Below are 17,546 nucleotides of genomic sequence, written 5' to 3'. Positions count from 1 at the left end.
AAATTTTATAAAGGATAATTAATTTTAAAGTAAATAATGAAAAATTGTTTGTAAGGAATATTTTATTATCAGTACTGTGTGCTTTTTTGTAGATCAAGTTTGCAGCAGATATAGGAGAACTTTACAAGCTTCGCCTCGGTTACCTTGACAACACAAAAAAGAAAGGCTGGTTACTAAGAAGGGTAAGTATTGTACACTAATTCTGTTGGTGTGTACATTTAACTGTGTCTGTATTAGCCATGATGATTGTCTATAAATTAATACTTTTACAGATAACCTGTGAGGACTCTGAAACAGGGGACATGTTTACCTATGACCTCAATGACTGGGTCATCGTAGATGAGAAGTCTGATGGCTGGAGGGAAATCCCTGTCCACTGGCCGGCCCTCCCCATTCCTAGAGGTAAGATATGACGGCCCTCCCCATTTCTAAAGGTAAAATATGACGCTCCCGTCCCTTCTACCAAAGATATAAATTACACCACAATCCTTCCTCCCAAATATGAATTGTAACAAGGGAGTCAAGTCTAAAGCTTCTCGGTGTTATTTAAAATGTCAGATTTGAGTACTTGAAACCATTTACAAGATAAAACCAGAATTTTATTGACAGCCAGATGAATGAGAAATGTTTTCTTGTAAAACAGTCTTGAAGTACCAGGTGATTACCTATCTTGGAGATGTACACAGAGCAGGTACTGACTCTAATGTGTTTGTCTGTCTGTATGGTAGCCTAAGCAGCTCTGGAAAACGACTTCTGAAACATTCCCTGACAAATAAGGATCGCTTCACACAGGACCAGGTAAGTACAATCAAGGATATCAGTGTTTCTGCACAGGCATCTGTCATCAAGAGTTTTTGAATGAGAATGTTGTGTGTACATTGGTGTTAATCAAAGATTGTGTTGGTGAGTACTAACTGTATGTTTTGCATGCTTTATAAATAAATGTTTTTGTTTACATTCTGGGTACACTGTAGGTGGACCAGTTTGAAGTGGAAGCTGTAGATCTGGGAACCTTACAGAAGGTCGTCATTGGACATGATAGTCAAGGAGAAGGTTTGTGTGACTCAACAGGTTCTTGTTTTTATTCCAACTTTCCATTTATTGAGAAATGTGCATAATGACTTTTTCTGATAAAAATGACTTTGCTTTTGTTGTGTTTCAGGATCAGGCTGGTATCTTAAGAAGGTGGTTGTGATGGATTCCATTGATTCTGTGGATAAATTTGTCTTCCCTTGCAATCAGTAAGTCAAGACAATCTGGACCTCATTAAGGTTTAAGCTTTGATTACTCTGGAATCATTTAAATTTGTTGGGGTCATTGTTCATGGGCAACCAATGTTTAATTCACTGATTTATGGGGATTTAATTTCATGGCTAACTCATATATACAGAAGGTTCAATATAGCAAGACACTGAAAAGGTTGTCTTTCCCCCAGGGTGAAAATGAAAATTCCGAAACCTTACTGCACATCTACAGGACAGAACCAAACATCTCTCAAAAGATGATTAGGCTACTGGGTAAAATGTAAGAGGAATTGTCCCATGAAACCCATGAACATTGGTCCCCCTCAAAAAGATATTTCCACAGTCTTCAGGACATAAATTACTGTGTATTTGTACAGTTGGTTGGATGACTCCATTAAGTTTTATCTCTATGTTCATTACATATAATTACTGTGTGTTTTTACAGTTGGTTGGATGAGGGAGAAGAAGATGCTAAGATAGAGAGGACACTGCTCTTGTCTGAGGAAGTGGTGCTGGAAGATGACATTTCCCCCACACCGCAAGTTAAAAGTCCCTCCCCAGTAGCAAGGCAGAAATCAGAGACACCAGCACCCAGAGAGAAGACTAAGACCCCAACCCCTACTCCTAGGCAGAAAACAAAAACTCCTATACCAGTTTCAAGGGAGAAGTCAAATAGTCCCAAGCCGACACCACTGGAGAAAGTCAAAACTCCCTCCCCACCACCAAAACAGAAGACAAAAAGTCCCTCCCCAACCCCACTGAAAAGTCCCTCCCCACCCCTGGTTGTAGCTTCTGAAGATGTGTCTGATAAAGTAGATTCTCCAAAACCAGAGACTCCAAAACCGACTTCACCAGAACAAGAGAAAACAGCCTCACCAGGAGCTGGGGGTGAAAAACTGGTGTCTCCAAAACCAGACCCACCAACAGCAGATGAAGAAAAAGTGAAAAAGTCAGACACACCAGAGGACGAGGAACCAAAATCAGAGATTCCTGAGAAGAAAGACTCGGATAAACCAGAGGACCTGGAGAGTAAACCAGAAATCCAGGAGGATAAACCAGATGAGGTGAAAGTTACAGCTGAACAGACAGATCAGCAGACAGCTGGACCTGAGAAAGCAGTGGAAGAGAACAAATCTCCCACACCTCCCCCACAAGGTAATCTTATAACCTGGTCATTAACAATCTACTAAATGTTGTACAGATAGATTAATGAAGGTGTAAATACTAAATATAATTTTTATTGCATCACCTATTTTGACTGATAATGCCCTATTTCTTCACCAGAGGGCACTGTAAAGGTATTTGTGACAACTAGTGCAGCCCCAGACTGTGGAACCAATGACCAAGTGACCTTGACTGTGTATGGAGATGCAGGAAATTCTGGTCCCCTCAGTCTAGGGGAACCAAACAAGGGATATTTCCAGCCAGGACAGACTGATGAATTCTTAGTAAGTTTAAAAATAACACTTGGTAAAGATCGGAAACAGGTCAGTGAGCTCATGGTTTTATACACAATAAAATTTAACCTTAATCCATAATAAGCTGGATATTTACTATGGCAACAAAATGAAATTATGTTTCTTTCCTATTGTATAATTGTATTCACAATTACTTTTGATAAGGGAAGTCAATGAAGATTTGATCTGACTATTGACTAAATTTATTTTGTTACTGGTATTTAGATTTTTAGTGTAAAGATAAAAAATGGAGTATAAAATAATTGAGACACAAGTATTTCTGGCATTTTCTGTTATGTTAATACTTCACTGTTGGATTGAGAAATATGTTACACATTATGGTAGCTTTATTAAAATATTGAATGTACAGGCATTCTGAAAAGTATAGAAAGTTGAACTGACATGAGAAAATTATTTTTTAGTACTTGCCTATTGTTTGACTGAAGTCCCCCAATATTTGACTAGGGTATCTGAGTGAAATTGACATTATTACTTTTAATCATTTATAGGTAAACTTTGACACAGAAGAACTTGGAGGAATCCGTAAAATCCGGATTGAGCATGATAATCCTCAGACGCAGTCTGGATGGGGTCTAGATAAGGTACTGTGTATTAAATATTTAGGCACATTGGAAGATAAAATTTATATCCATTTTGGTCATTTTCCCCGTTATGATATAGTGTGTTAAATCTTCACATATCATTAAATATAAATACATGTCTTGTGAACTTTTAGGAGTTTGTCTATGTTCTTTTATTTGTAAAATCTTCACATTTAATTCTTGAAGTATAACTTTATAAATATAAAAGATAATCAGTTTTTAAGAGTTTGTCCATGTTTTTTTTATTTTTTTTATTTTTAGGTTATTCTGCACAACCTGAAGTCTGATGAGAGATATGAGTTCCATGTCGGTAAACATCTGTCCTTCTCCGGTGAATACGGCGACATCGCAGTGGAGGTGCCGGCCGAGAATGAATCTCATGACTTTTGGCCAGGTACGTAGAAAATTCATGATTTCGGGTCAGGTCTATAATATAGTGATCAATGAGAAAAGTTCACAAAGAGTCTTCTGGGCCCTGCGAAATTCTGAATAACTATGCCAATCAGCATCTTTGATGAATTTCTTTTTCTTTCAATGCTTGTTTCAGGCTTTGGTAAGGAAACAGAAAAAAAGTCATTTATTTAATTTATTTATGTAACAATTAAGTCACTGTTAATTTACTAGAATTGTTTAGAATTTCTCCCTTTCCTTTCTAATCATTGTTGTAGAATTAAGTGGCGTTGGCATTTCTATAATTTATTTTTGTTACTACAGTGAAACACACTTATATTCCCCGTGCATTGTACAGGTATTGTTAATATATACGCATATGACGAATTATGTTTATAACAAAGCAAAATCGCCCGTCCCTGGCACTTCATTGAAAGCGTGTGTTTTACTGTACTATTATTGTTGCCTAAATCAATATTTCTTTTTATATGTAATTGGATAAAATTATTTAGATTAATATCAACAATTAAGATTGATTTGCTTTGGAAAGTAAGTTTCAATTATTATTCACAATAGTTATAAAATTCTACAGGAAATTGACATTTATAATTGATATTTATTAAAGAAATGAATTTAATTTTTGAAGATTCATGAGGGCATGAACTATGACGCTTCACGCTGGCATATTTCATGAAGCGCATTAGCGCTTCATGATAAATATGCTAGCGTGAAGCATCGTAGTTCATGTACCTCATGAATTTTCAAAAATTAAATTTATTTCTTATATTTACATTTTTTTTACTGATGAGTTTCCACAAATTACACCATTCAGCTGTAATTTTTGCAGCAAAACAGTTTGCACTATAGTTTTTACGTCAAGTACGGATTTATGACGTAAAAGGGAAATATTCATGCTCATCTCATGGTAGTTCATGAGAAAATGAACAATATTCTTATTTGCAAAGAATCTTAAGGCAAAATACTTGGAAATGTAAATATACAAATATAATACATCATCCACTATTTTATATCTCTATTTTCACTGTTGCTGTTTGAATGAATCACAGAAAAGTTGTGCCCCTTGTTTCAGTTCTTTGAATCCCTGTCCTGTCCCTCATCCCAAATTTTAAATGTATTTTGGTAATATTTATTTTCCCTACAAAAATCAGTGTAAAAAGGTAAACCATATTTAAACATAATGCAATTTCTATATTAAATTTTACATTATAATAACAAGTAATCCTACTGAAATCACTACATACATGTACACTTTAATCTGGTGCTCAATGATTCAGCTTTATGTTCTCTAGTGCGTCATTACATGGTTACCATAGAGACAGGAACTGAGGAAAATTCTGGGACAGACGCCACAGTTCACATCACACTATTCGGGACTTTGGGTGACACAGGCAGGCGCTATCTGATCAACAACAAAGAACAAAACAAGAAATTCAGAACTGGAAAAGTTAGATTTTTTGTTTACATTTCAGACACATTACAAGAGTTCTGGAGTATAACATACATTTAACGACTTTGTAATATCTTTCTCAGGTGGACACATTCATTGTTGAAGCTGTAGATCTAGGACGCCTGGAAAACATTATAATAGGGCATGATGGGAAGGGTGCGGAGGCTGCTTGGTTTCTGGAGAAAGTGTCTGTAAAAGAGGGAGTTGATGCCAAACACAAATATATCTTCACATGTAACAGGTAAAGAGTCCAGTTCCCAGTGGGTACAGGAGAAAAAGAGATACAGTCCTGTACAAAAACATCTCTTGTTAAGTAATGGCGTGTCAGTATGTTTATTGACAATGAGTCATTTTGTGTACCACTGATATTGAATTCCATTTACAGCTGGTTACAGGATGAAGAAGACTATGGTATTGTGGAGGTTGAGCTTTACATGGACAGGATGGAGAAAGAAAACTCTAACTTACAGAAACAAAACCTGAATATTGTTGATGGGGAGGACTCAGAGAGGGAAACAGGGGGACAGGGGAGAAAAGAGGACATTAAGGAGGACATGGAGAGTATGCAGGGTCAGGGAATAAAAGAGGATGAAGTGACTGATACAAGCAAGGAAGAGGAGATTAAGCAGGGTCAAGAGAATATACAGGGTGAGGGAGTGACTGAGAACACAAACAAGATTGAGGATGATAAATCTGGAATTAAGGACAAAACAGAAATTGGAAATGAGAATAGTGCCCCAGAGGACAATGATGTAGACTTGAATAAAAGTGAAAGTGAGGACATATACAAAACAGAAAGTGGAAATCAGGATAAAATCACTGAGGACAGTGATGTAGACAATGATAAAAGAAATGAGGACACAATCAAAGCCAAGAATGAGGACCAAAGTGATGTTACTGAGGACAGCAATGTAGAAAATAAAATGGAAAGGGAGGACACAAAGAAAACTGAAAGTGAGGACACAAAGAAAATTGAAAGTGAGAACACAAAGAAAACTGAAAGTGAAGACACAAACAAAACTGAAAGTGAGGACACAAACAAAACTGAAAGTGAGGACACAAGCAAAATTGAAAGTGAGGACCAGAATAAAGCCACTGAAGACAAAAGTTGAGACAATGAAGAAGGACAAGATCTGTTTCTACAGTAGCATGTAATTCTCTGGTTCTATGTATGCACTTCACTATGCAATCATATGTTCTATGTCACAATACTTAGCAAACACTAGTGCCAAATGATATTTCTGTCATGTCCATTACACCAGAGTTCAATCCTTCAGAAACATCAACTTGCTATAGTTATTCACAATTAAATTTTTATTTTTCATTTTATGGGAACAGTTTCTGTACATCAACATCTTTCTGTGATAATCAAAATGACTGTGATTGGATTTTTTAAAATCATTTTCTGATTTATATTTTTATACAATATTTTATTAACTTTGACCACCAATCTACTTTTAGTATTGTTGTCATCAATCTATTTTTAATTCCTGTGTAAAATTATCATTTTTATGTTAATAATCTTGTATGCCACATATATTTAATAAAGTTTAGAAATTGGAATGTTCAAGGTGATTTTATTTCAATGTTCTTTTTTCTTTTTTACATATTTTGAGGAAAAAGAGTATAGTTTCCACATGTTAACCATTATGCTAATAAATTCACATTTATCTATACTAATAAACTTTGGTTCTTTAGAAGCTGGTATGTCCGAGGCAGTTGATTATGTATTATTTCTTCTTAGTAATGAATGTGAATGATATCCCCAATGAAAAATATGAGGGGAATCATAACTAATTTGTATAGTAATATTTTCACTTTGTGATTCCATTTAATCTGAAACCTGTTATTGTAATAATTTTTTTTAAAGATAATTCATTTAATATGATAAAAGTTCTTATCAGGTACAAAGGTACTTAGAAGAAACTTTATACAGCATGGTAAATCAATAAAGCCTTGTATTATATCTAGTCCAGATATCATATTGAATAAATAAACACACAGTAACTATTTTTTAAACTTGTTGTAATTATTCGAGGATATTCAAGATGTTAATTCTTTGAACAAGCTGATTATACTGAAGAAGAGATTGGTAAAAATTCCAAACTGTTAATAAAAATACAACAAGAAATTTGTCAGAACCTGTTCTATTAAGTGGCGTCAATAATGTAAATACACACACTATCAAGCATGCCACGTTGTTATGTCATTTCTAAGAGATCATGAACTAAAGCTATGGTTTACCCTATGATTTATTATTGCTGTGTGATACATGAAATATATGGAGATAACGAACAGTATTCAAGCTCAAAAGTCCATTATACAATACAAAATAGGAGCAGAGCAAACACGGACCTCCAAACATCAGAGGTGGGATCAGGTGATTCATCCTTACATAATCATCCTTACATGTGTAAGGATAGACAATTTTATAGAATTGGTCTGTAGATTCTTTTTAATTAAAGGAAGTAGCTATGGTGCTATATATAGTAGCTTTAGTTAATGTAAGTCTCTAGTTTTAATTTACTGTAAAGTGAGGTAACGCTACATCAAAATTATTTTATCAAAATTTCTTCTTCGGGAATTTTATGTGATACAAAATAAAGTATGTAAAAGTAACTTAATTAGAATTTAAGAAAAAAATAAATGTAGAAGTAGTAATATTTCTTTTATTTTTACAAAGAATTGTACACCATGTGGTTAAGTTAGGAATTTTTCTCAGTTACAGTCACATTATTTCCAGGAGAGTTTTTGAGATTTAAGAAAAAGGGAGATTTTCTCGAAGGACATGTACATACAATTTATAGGTTTAATCTCAGAATTGATGCATGATCATTTGATTCAAATCATGCATTAATGCTCAACCAATTTTAACATGATAACTTCCAATTAAGTAGCATGCGTAAAATTGTACATCATTCGCTAATATAAGTATCTGATTCATTTAATTTTGTGAATATATTTATTAAACCCTTATTGCATTGATAAAAATACAGACAAATGCATGTTACATATAACTTGTCTGTATTTCATTATGTAGCGTAAAATAAATATAACCGTGTTTAACATAGTACAAAGCAAGGTCATGGTCAGAATATTCAACATTGTCCTTGACCCAAACTTGTTTATCACCATTGACAACAGAAAAATGGGCAAGCGTGTACGTGTAAGCCAGGTAAATCTGTACAAAACAAAAATGTGTTCCTCCCAGAATATGTTTAATAAACAAACAAGTACAGAGAAACATAAGGCTTGATTCCCATTTAACTAAAATTAACTTAATATAGATTAAAGTCAGTTTATTTTTTGAAAAAATTCAATGGAACATCGCTTTGAGTGAATGGTTAATTTCCTAATTCACTCCGTCTGTTTTTATCAGTCCTCATCCAATGAGCTTTAATCATTTATTTCTGAAAATTTTCATCTAAAATATACGAGCAATGATTACCTTTAGATAAAAAAGATATAAACTTATTTTTCTTACGTTTACAGTACAGTCATTTATTTGAAGTAACAATGTAGAAGGGCAGTGGTCCATACTGTGAATTCAGACTAAGGGTTCAGAGAGTTTGAGTTTCGTTTAAGTCTGTGAAGAACCCGATACAATTTCTGCCTTTTGGTGAAGATGGGCACCCAGAGGATGTCAGGGGGATATTGGACAAAGAAAAGACCAGGAGGTTCTATGTGTACTGCAAGGTGGGTTGTATTGTTTTTATTGTTTTATAATACTGTAATCCAACTATTACTCGCGTCATCTTTTATTCGCGATTAGCCCGTTTAAAATCAATCCGCGACGATTAATTTTTGCGACTGAGGAAACATTCTCTACAAATACAAAGCAATATAATTGGTCGCGGCAATTAATATTCTCGAGTTAAAGTAGGTCGTGAAACTGTAGGATATTTCTCGCAATCGAATAAAAGTTGGTTTACAGTACTCTAGAAACTCTTTAACAATGCTTAATTAATTTGCAGAAGTCTACATGTGTAAATTCTTTAATATTATTATTGATGTTCATGTTTGAAAAACCAATTATAAATGAAAACAAATAGGAAATGTTTCTCAATCGAAATTTAATAAATGAGATGGATTTTTAGAGTATGTATACGTCTTAATTTTATAGCGAATAGTGATCACTAATTAGAACCCAGGCCCTTTGGATAAGACTGTAGCTGTAATGACTTTTGTTCTTTTTTACCTAGGGTATGACACAGAGGAGTTGTGATTTTCTTCACGTCCCTGTATCAGGTCGCCCGCGTGGCGCAATGGTTAGAGCATCTGTTCCAGAGTCGCAGAGTAAGGCGTTGATCCTTACGTCACGGGCTCGAATCTCACTGCAGACAATAGAATTTTGTGTTTCTTACATATAATGTACAATATAATGTATTACTCTTACTCATCATATATTATAGTTTGAGCACAAAGTCTATTGTAGAATTTGTAAAACATTTGCTTTGAAGTGTGAAAAACTAACACTTTGCAACATATAACCTTAAAGTAAATACTCTTGTATTTTGAGACAATCCCTAAAAAATATCCAGAAGATAGATTTTCCCTAAACTTGGCATATATACTGAAGTCATTGTAAATTACATATGATTTAAAATTACAGAGTTTTTATATTATAGTTTTCACACAATAAAACCCCAGACGCTCCCTTAACTTAATTACCTTAAGTTTGCAACCTTCAGAATTACAATCTTTGATATTTTGTCACATTGTTATTAATAAAAATTATAATTTCACAGTGATAGGAAGACAATCTAAAATTGTTCGAAGAATTCTTTGTTGTAGAAGTGATATTCATCAGCAAAATGTCAACGCTAATCAACGAGGTCTTTCATTATTTTCCTTGCTTCTGTATAAAATGTACACAAAAAAACAACAGTTAAAGGAATATTTAAGTAATTAATGTTTGATTGATCCCGCCATGTTGAGTGTCAGGGAACGAGGAAGACGCCTAGCATTGCTGAGGTGGATGAAGAGGAAGAAATGGAACCACCAAAAGCCAGGGAAAGTTCTACAAGATTCGTCTCGAGCTAATTCCCAAATCTCCGTCAAAGAAGCCCTCATGGAAAGTTAACGAGGTCAGGCTTACAAATGTGTTCACTGAGCAGACCTTCATCTTCATGTTTAATCGCTGGTTGTTTCGGGAACACGAGGATATGGAGATAACCATTACAAAATAGGAGCAGAGCAAACACGGACCTCTAAAATATCAGAGGTGGGATCAGGTGCCATGGAAGAGTGAACATCCCCTGCCGATTGGTCACATCCGCCGTGTGATCCTTGTCATGATCGGGAAATTACGGGAAAATCCGTCGATAATTCAGTTGGTAAATAATTGCCTAAAAATTGGAATGAACAAGATGTGTTTGTAAAACACTGATGCCCCCGTATGGCAGCTTATGGCGAAGGTTAAAGTTTCTCAAATGCAAGTCAAAATCCAGGCCAAAAGATAAAAAATGTTGGTACCCAAAGAAAGTGGTTGGTATCCAAAGGAAGGTCTTGTCACATGGTTAAAGGTTTACATATGTGAAGTATGAAAGTCCTAGCACCAACTATTCAAAAGTTATGGCCAAGATTAAAGTTTTTTAAAAATAGGTCAAACTCCTATATCAAGGTCAAAGGTTCAAAGTGGTTGGTATCCAAAGGAAGGTCTTGTCACATGGTTCAAGGTTTGCATATGTGAAGTATGAAAGTCCTAGCACCAACTATTCAAAAGTTATGGCCAAGATTAAAGTTTTTTAAAAATAGGTCAAACTCCTATATCAAGGTCAAAGGTTCAAAGTGGTTGGTATCCAAAGGAAGGTGATGTCACAAGGATTACGTATGTGAAGTTTAAAAGCCCTAGCATCAACCATTCAAAAGTTATGGCCAAGGTTAAAGTTTTTCAAAAGTAGTTCAAACTCCTAAGTCAAGGTCAAAGGGTCAAAGAGGTTGAAATCCAGAGGAAGGTCTTGTCAAAAGGAATACACATGTGAAATTTTAAATCCCAAGCACCAACTGTTCAAAAGCTATGGCCAAGGTTAAAGTTTTTTAAAAGTAGGTCAAACTCCAAGGTCAAGCTAAAAAAGGTCAAAGTTAATTGTATCCAAAGAAAGGCCTTGTCACAAAGAATAAACATGTGAAGTTTGAAACCCAAAGCACCAACTGTTCAGAAGTTACGGCCAAGGTTAAAGTCTCATAAACTTTTGCAAAAGTGGGTCAAACTGCAAGGTAAAAATGTCAAATATGATGGTACCCAAAGAAAGGTTTTGTCACAAGGAATACATATGTGAAATATGAAAGTCATAGCTCCAACCAATCAAAAGTTATGGTGAAGGTTAAAGTTTCTCAAATGCAAGTCAAAATCCAGGCCAAAAGATAAAAAATGTTGGTACCCAAAGAAAGTAGTTGGTGTCCAAAGGAAGGTCTTGTCACAAGGTTTACATATGTGAAGTATGAAAGTCCTAGCACCAATCATTCAAAAGTTATGGCCAAGGTTAAAGTTTTCTAAAAGTAAGACAAACTCCTATGTCAAGGCCAAAAGGTCAAAGTGGTTGGTATCCAAAGGAAGGGCTTGTCACAAGGATTACATGTGTGAAGTATGAAAGCCCTAGCTCCAAGCTTTCAAAAGTTATGGCCAAGATTAAAGTTTTTCAAAAGTAGGTCAAACTCCTAAGTCAAGGTCAAAGGGTCAAAGAGGTTGAAATCCAGAGGAAGGTCTAGTCAAAAGGAATACACATGTGAAATTTGAAACCCCAAGCACCAATTGTTCAAAAGTTATGGCCAAGGCTAAAGTTTTTCAAAAGTAGGTCAAACTCCAAGGTCAAGGTAAAAAGGTCAAAGTTGTTGGTATGCAAAGGAAGGCCTTGTCACAAAGAATACACATGTGAAGTTTGAAACCCAAAGCACCAACTGTTCAGAAGTTATGGCCAAGGTTAAAGTCTCATAAAATTTTGCAAAAGTGGGTCAAACTCCAAGGTCAAGTTCAAAAGGCCAAATTTGATGGTACTAAAAGAAAGGTCTTGTCACAAGGAATACACATGTAAAATATGAAAGTCCTAGCTCTAACCAATCAAAAGTTATGGGCAAGGTTAAAGTTGACAACACAGAGACAAAGAGACAGACAAACAGACAGACAGGACAAAAACAAAATATCTTTCGATCCCGGGCATAAAAAAGTCTGTCAGCATTTGACATAATGATGGGATGTATTTGTTAACAAGGTCATTATATCGGCCATAGAACTTACGAAATGATGACTTTAAACGAGACTGCTGATATTCTTGTTTCATCAACTTGTTTGTACTTAAACTTAGCCCGTTTTAGAAATTGTTCATACGTAGAGCATGCTCTTGCGTATCGAATCAACTGAGAAATATAAACCCTGTATGCAGGTAATAAGGGTATATTGCTGCTCAAGTAAGGGAAGTTGACGATTGAAAAGTTAAAGTCATCACGTTTATCATAAAGCTTGGTTGTTAGATTACCATTAACGTTTTTTTCTAATAAAATATCCAAATATGAAACAGATGTATCAGACTCTGTGGTTTTTTTTATCTCAAGCTCAACGGGATATATCGTGTCGACATAAGAATGGAAATAACCATCGTTAATTGAGAATACGTCGTCGATATATCTAAAGGTCGAGTTGAAAGTGTTTTCTTCTTTTCACGTAAAAGATTTTTAACAAATTCTCTTTCATATGAATACAAAGAAAAGTCTGCTAATAACGGGGAGCTATTGTTCCCATGGGAATTCCAATAGATTGTTGGAAGACCTGGTCTCCAAAAACCACGTAGATATTGTCAATCAGAGACTCGAACATCTTTTTAATATCAACTTCAGAGTACTTGTGTAAACAATCAGACTGTTTTTAAACAAAGCAATTTTGCAAATAACCAATGACAAGGTAAGTAAATTTTTATTGAAAAAGCAGCTGTCAACGATGTCAGAAAGTCTGGACTTTAATTTATCGTGGAGAATAGTTGTATATAAAGTTGAAAGTCGTAAGTTTTTATTTTGTTGATTTTGGAAAAATTTTGTGATTTCAAATGTTCCAAAAGTTCCTTGGAATTTTTTAGCATCCACATCTGATTTACACCAGTTCTCGAATATATTGTTGCACAGTACTCTTAAAGTTTCTCCTTCACTACTGTTAATATCTTAGTGAGAAGTAAAGAGAGAGGCTTGGTAGAACATTTACTGGAACCCGCTATGTATCTTTGTAAGGATTTTTATGAAGTTTCGGAATCCAATATAGATATGGTAATTCAGATTCATTTTGGTTGTTGGGAATATTAAAAATATTCAAAACTGACATATGATTTTGAAGAATTTCCTCCTTAGAAAATCGAGCTATGGGTATAAGTTTGATTTTCACTTGTATAATTAAATCTTCCTCAAAAATACAATTTATATAATGAGCCTTACAAACAAAGACAATGTTGTTACTTGCTTTGTCAGCAGGGACCAGTACATACTGATCGAACTGAGGGAACCCCCTGCCATCTGGCCAGGGGAGGAAACCCCTTTGGGGGAATATCTACAACAGATACCAGTGACTGTACACAATTAAGAATGAGCCCCATGTCATTTTGTCAAAACATACTTCGTTACATCTATAGTAAAAATACATTTAATTGAATATATTTTCTGCTTCTTTGCATCATCTAGGAGGCAAGTTGTTATAAGCAAGGGTATTTTTAAAAGATTTTTGATATTCTACTTGCTAAAGTGTTCTGGTGCTGGGTGGGCTCTATTGATTAATGCCTCTGATTTTATATTTCAAACAAAGTTTCTCGATCTCAGAGGTTATTCTGCAACATTCATGAAAATGTGAGCTTTATTTCTTTATTCATGTTACATTGTTCCTGATACACATTGAAAAAAAAATATATTGTTTATTTGTATGATTTAATTTTACAACTACCTCCTAATAATACAAAACACAACAAAATACAATACATGTACAACTATAATAATATGTACTCTGACAATTGTTGTTGTTGTTCTTTTATGTTTGTTTGTTCGTTTGTTTTTTGTTGTTTTTTTGTTGTTTGTTTGTTTGTTTGTTGTTGTTGTTTTTTGGAAAGCTTAGAAAGTTCAACTTTTTTTTCATTTTGCATTGATTAACATCTTCTTCAAAAAATACAATATATATGATAAAGGTTATAAACTCTATCAGGTGAACAGTACTACAAATACTTAAGATTTATATTACTAATTTATTGATTTTGTAGACAGACTTCGTGTATTCTCATTTCTGTAGCTGTTTGTATTTTGTGGAATGGTTCTTGACTGAGAGATTGTTGGTATGAGTATAAAGCAGCCTGGAGGTTCCCTGTAGCCTGTTGACAGATCCCCAGAATCTGCCACGATACGTGTCTGTATTCTGAAGGAAAATGCTGTCCCTGATCATAGTGAACTAGGGTTTGTAGATCATCTAGAGCGGTTTGTACTCTCATTGTGTCTACATGTCTGTAGCACAAGATCTCTAGCATGTAAAACAGTATCAAGCGTGGGATAAATAATACAAGGAAATTATTCTGTAGAGCGAACTGTTGTTCTGGTATCAATTCGCTGATGTAATGGATTCTATTGTTAAGTTTGATATCCCACATTACAGCCTGTCTCCTCTTTGTAGACCAGGACCATCCCCCTACAGCTTCAGTATACATCTCTGTATCTACATTAAACCTATACATCACGTACGGCTGTGCTAACTTGACCTTGATCATCTCTATAATAGATAAAGCTTCCGTGTATCTTAGTGTCTTGTAATAATACATGGCTATATACAGCATGTCAGTAATACAACCAAATTTGGCTGCTAATTTCAGCATGTGACAGGAGATTTTGTCAGCTCTATACCTCAGTTTGTTTTCCTGTGAGTAAGTTTCCATGTGTAATATAAAAGCAGTGCACCGAAGGACATCAGCTGTAAGTTTCTGTAACTGTACGACTTGATATTGTGTCAGGAGGGGTAAACCCATCATCTGTTCTATTATATGTAGATATCTCGTACACCTTTTTATGTTCAAGTTTAAAATTGAGCCATGTATTTGTATTTCATCATATAGATTTCTATCAAACTGAGCCTCAGAAATCAGAGTATGTTCATCTGTACAGATGGAGAGTCTGGGATTATAAAGGACAATTATAATATAAGACCTTATGGAGGGACTGTGTAGCAGGAATGCTAAACCCTTCTCATACAACCTATACAATCTCACAAATAATTGATGTTGATTTTTGCCATAAAGTTTACTCAGAAACATGTTGTTTCCTGGAATGAAAAAGTTAGGACAGACCCCCTCATACGCCCATTTGAGGATGAGTTTAAAACACACCCAGAAACCCCAAAGGAGATTTTGTGGACACCAATGAGGTAATGTATTTTGTTGAATCACCCAGAAAACTGCTGTCTTCATGTGATAGGAACACAGTAATTTATCATCATCGCCTACTCCATTGTTAATTATTTCTCTTAAGAACAATTTAAGTAAGCCATAAGTTAAGAATTGACAGTGGTTCATTGCATACACAAGTTTGTGTTCTGCCAGAGAGAAAGAAATTCTCCATTCATGGTCTTCATGATTTCCTAGCTTATGTCCAATTGCCACAAAGTGACATCCATTTTTTACTATATCATTAACAACATGAGGCTGGGGCCATGAGTGACATCTGTCTATCCATGAGGAGGCAGATGGAGGCCAAGAGTCACAAGCAAAACAGAGGGCTTGATCATATTCTACTGTTCCAATTGTTCCACTGGCACAGGGTCCATGTGGAGTGGTGGCAAATGATGATAGAGAACATATTATCCTTCTGTATATAGAACTAGATATATAATGTCTGTTATACATTCTAACACAAGCTCTCTGAATGTCTCTAACCATGCTTGGTGACAGTAAATATAACAAAGTAAATCCTGGTGGACTATCAGAACAGTCACAGAGGATCAGTGTTTGTCTGTCTGTGTTGTAATACTGAGACTGAGATAATTCCCAGATCACACGGTAATTATTTGGCCAGTACATCAAGTCCTTATCTGATCCTTTCAGTCTGAATCCTTCTCTGGCACTTCCACTCATCATCCTAGTGACTCCATCACTTGTGTACACTTGATTCACCACCACATCGCTGATGTCCATCACCTCTCTCCTCATGGCCACCAGTTGTGAGGTCCCCACTTTATGACACAATCCTACAAACACTGCCTCTGATATGCGCTGTATGGCTGTCTTACTGGCAAGGATTAAAGGAGAATTTTATATATATCTTGTATAATATGCTTATTAAAGTAACAATCATCATCATCATTAAGTTCATTCATATTTTACTTTAAAACTTTGGGTGTAATTCTCTATTAAGAAATGTTTTATATGTATTATTTAATTGTTCTTAATATTTTTTATTGATTATTAATGGAGGAAACTAAACTTTAATGTAAGAATATTAATTGTTTTGTGCCATGCGTTATAAACTATTAAAACAGATGTCAATAAAATGTACTGATTCAGATAGTGTACAAGGCAGTTTAAGAGTAGTATATTGCTGTCATTAAAACTTACATTTGTGACGTTCTAATAGAGTCCATGTTTATTTTTTCAAGGAAATCTTAAAACTTTTAAGGAAGTGCTTATAAAAGTTTTCGATGCTATAATTAGTATAGAGAAATCCACTACCACTGTTTTAGTATATAGCATTATCAATATGATCTAGCTACCATAAACAGGGAAGAATCCTGAAATCTAAGGTTTTTTTAAGGAGGGCACTGGGTAAAATATGCCATTAATTGGTTAACTTAGAATTAACTGAATTGTGCAGTCACGAAAAAAACATTTCAGAGGCAGGAGTCTGGGGGACAAGAAAATTTTAAGACTGTTTTGTGCCATGTGTATATGTAAATTTATAGAATGGTCAACAAAATGTATTGATTCAGATAGAGTAGGCATTTTTAGAGTAATGTATTGCTGCCATTAAAACTTATACACGTATTTGTGAAGTTCTAATGGAGTCCATTTTACAATAAGATCTGAATAATTTCAGGTACCATAATAAGTACAGAAAAGTTAATCCCATTACCTCTACTTTTTAAGCTCACCTGAGCTGAAAGCTGAAAGTGAGCTTTTCTAATCACATTTTGTCTGCATGCAGTCCATCTAGATCTGTCCGTCTGTAAACTTTTCGCATTTTCGACTTCTTCTCCAGAACCACTGAACCAATTTCAACCAACCTTGCCACTAAGCATACTTAGGTAAAATGAATTCAAATTTGTTCAAATGAAGTCCCACGCCCTTTTTCAAAGGGAGATTATTTAGAATAAGTAGAATTGGTGGTATCATTTAAAATCTTCTCAAGAAAAACTGGACCAAAAAAATTTAAAACGTACGTT

At 34.8% G+C, this 17,546-nt stretch overlaps 2 protein-coding genes across 2 annotated transcripts in view; one reads left to right on the top strand and one right to left on the bottom strand.

Moving 5' to 3' along the window:
* LOC133175087 (lipoxygenase homology domain-containing protein 1-like) overlaps positions 1–6,481 on the top strand; it is a 60,883-nt gene extending 54,402 nt beyond the window's left edge. Inside the window, exons 52-63 of the mRNA XM_061310214.1 lie at positions 93–182; positions 273–402; positions 644–798; positions 975–1,053; positions 1,163–1,241; positions 1,690–2,399; positions 2,529–2,692; positions 3,211–3,303; positions 3,565–3,697; positions 5,004–5,158; positions 5,245–5,402; positions 5,547–6,481. Coding sequence (XP_061166198.1) covers positions 93–182; positions 273–402; positions 644–798; positions 975–1,053; positions 1,163–1,241; positions 1,690–2,399; positions 2,529–2,692; positions 3,211–3,303; positions 3,565–3,697; positions 5,004–5,158; positions 5,245–5,402; positions 5,547–6,273 — 2,673 coding nt within the window. The 3' untranslated portion in view covers positions 6,274–6,481. The remainder of the gene's footprint in view (positions 1–92; positions 183–272; positions 403–643; positions 799–974; positions 1,054–1,162; positions 1,242–1,689; positions 2,400–2,528; positions 2,693–3,210; positions 3,304–3,564; positions 3,698–5,003; positions 5,159–5,244; positions 5,403–5,546) is intronic.
* A 7,892-nt stretch (positions 6,482–14,373) lies between these two features.
* Positions 14,374–16,332, bottom strand: LOC133175079 (uncharacterized). Its single transcript, XM_061310201.1, has one exon. It carries the CDS (start codon positions 16,315–16,317, stop codon positions 14,374–14,376), a length of 1,944 nt encoding a protein of 647 aa, XP_061166185.1. The 5' UTR covers positions 16,318–16,332.
* Positions 16,333–17,546: the final 1,214 nt, after the last annotated feature.

This window comes from Saccostrea echinata, unplaced genomic scaffold (assembly GCF_033153115.1).
Source record: "Saccostrea echinata isolate AGI-Se365-2 ecotype Australia unplaced genomic scaffold, CSIRO_AGI_Sech_v1 ptg000060l, whole genome shotgun sequence".
NCBI classification, from domain to species: Eukaryota; Metazoa; Mollusca; class Bivalvia; order Ostreida; family Ostreidae; genus Saccostrea; species Saccostrea echinata.
This window is presented reverse-complemented; position numbering and strand designations above follow the sequence as displayed.

Excerpts from the sequence above, each read along its gene's own strand:
- LOC133175079 (XM_061310201.1), bottom strand. The coding sequence starts at position 16,317 with ATGAGGAGAGAGGTGATGGACATCAGCGATGTGGTGGTGAATCAAGTG.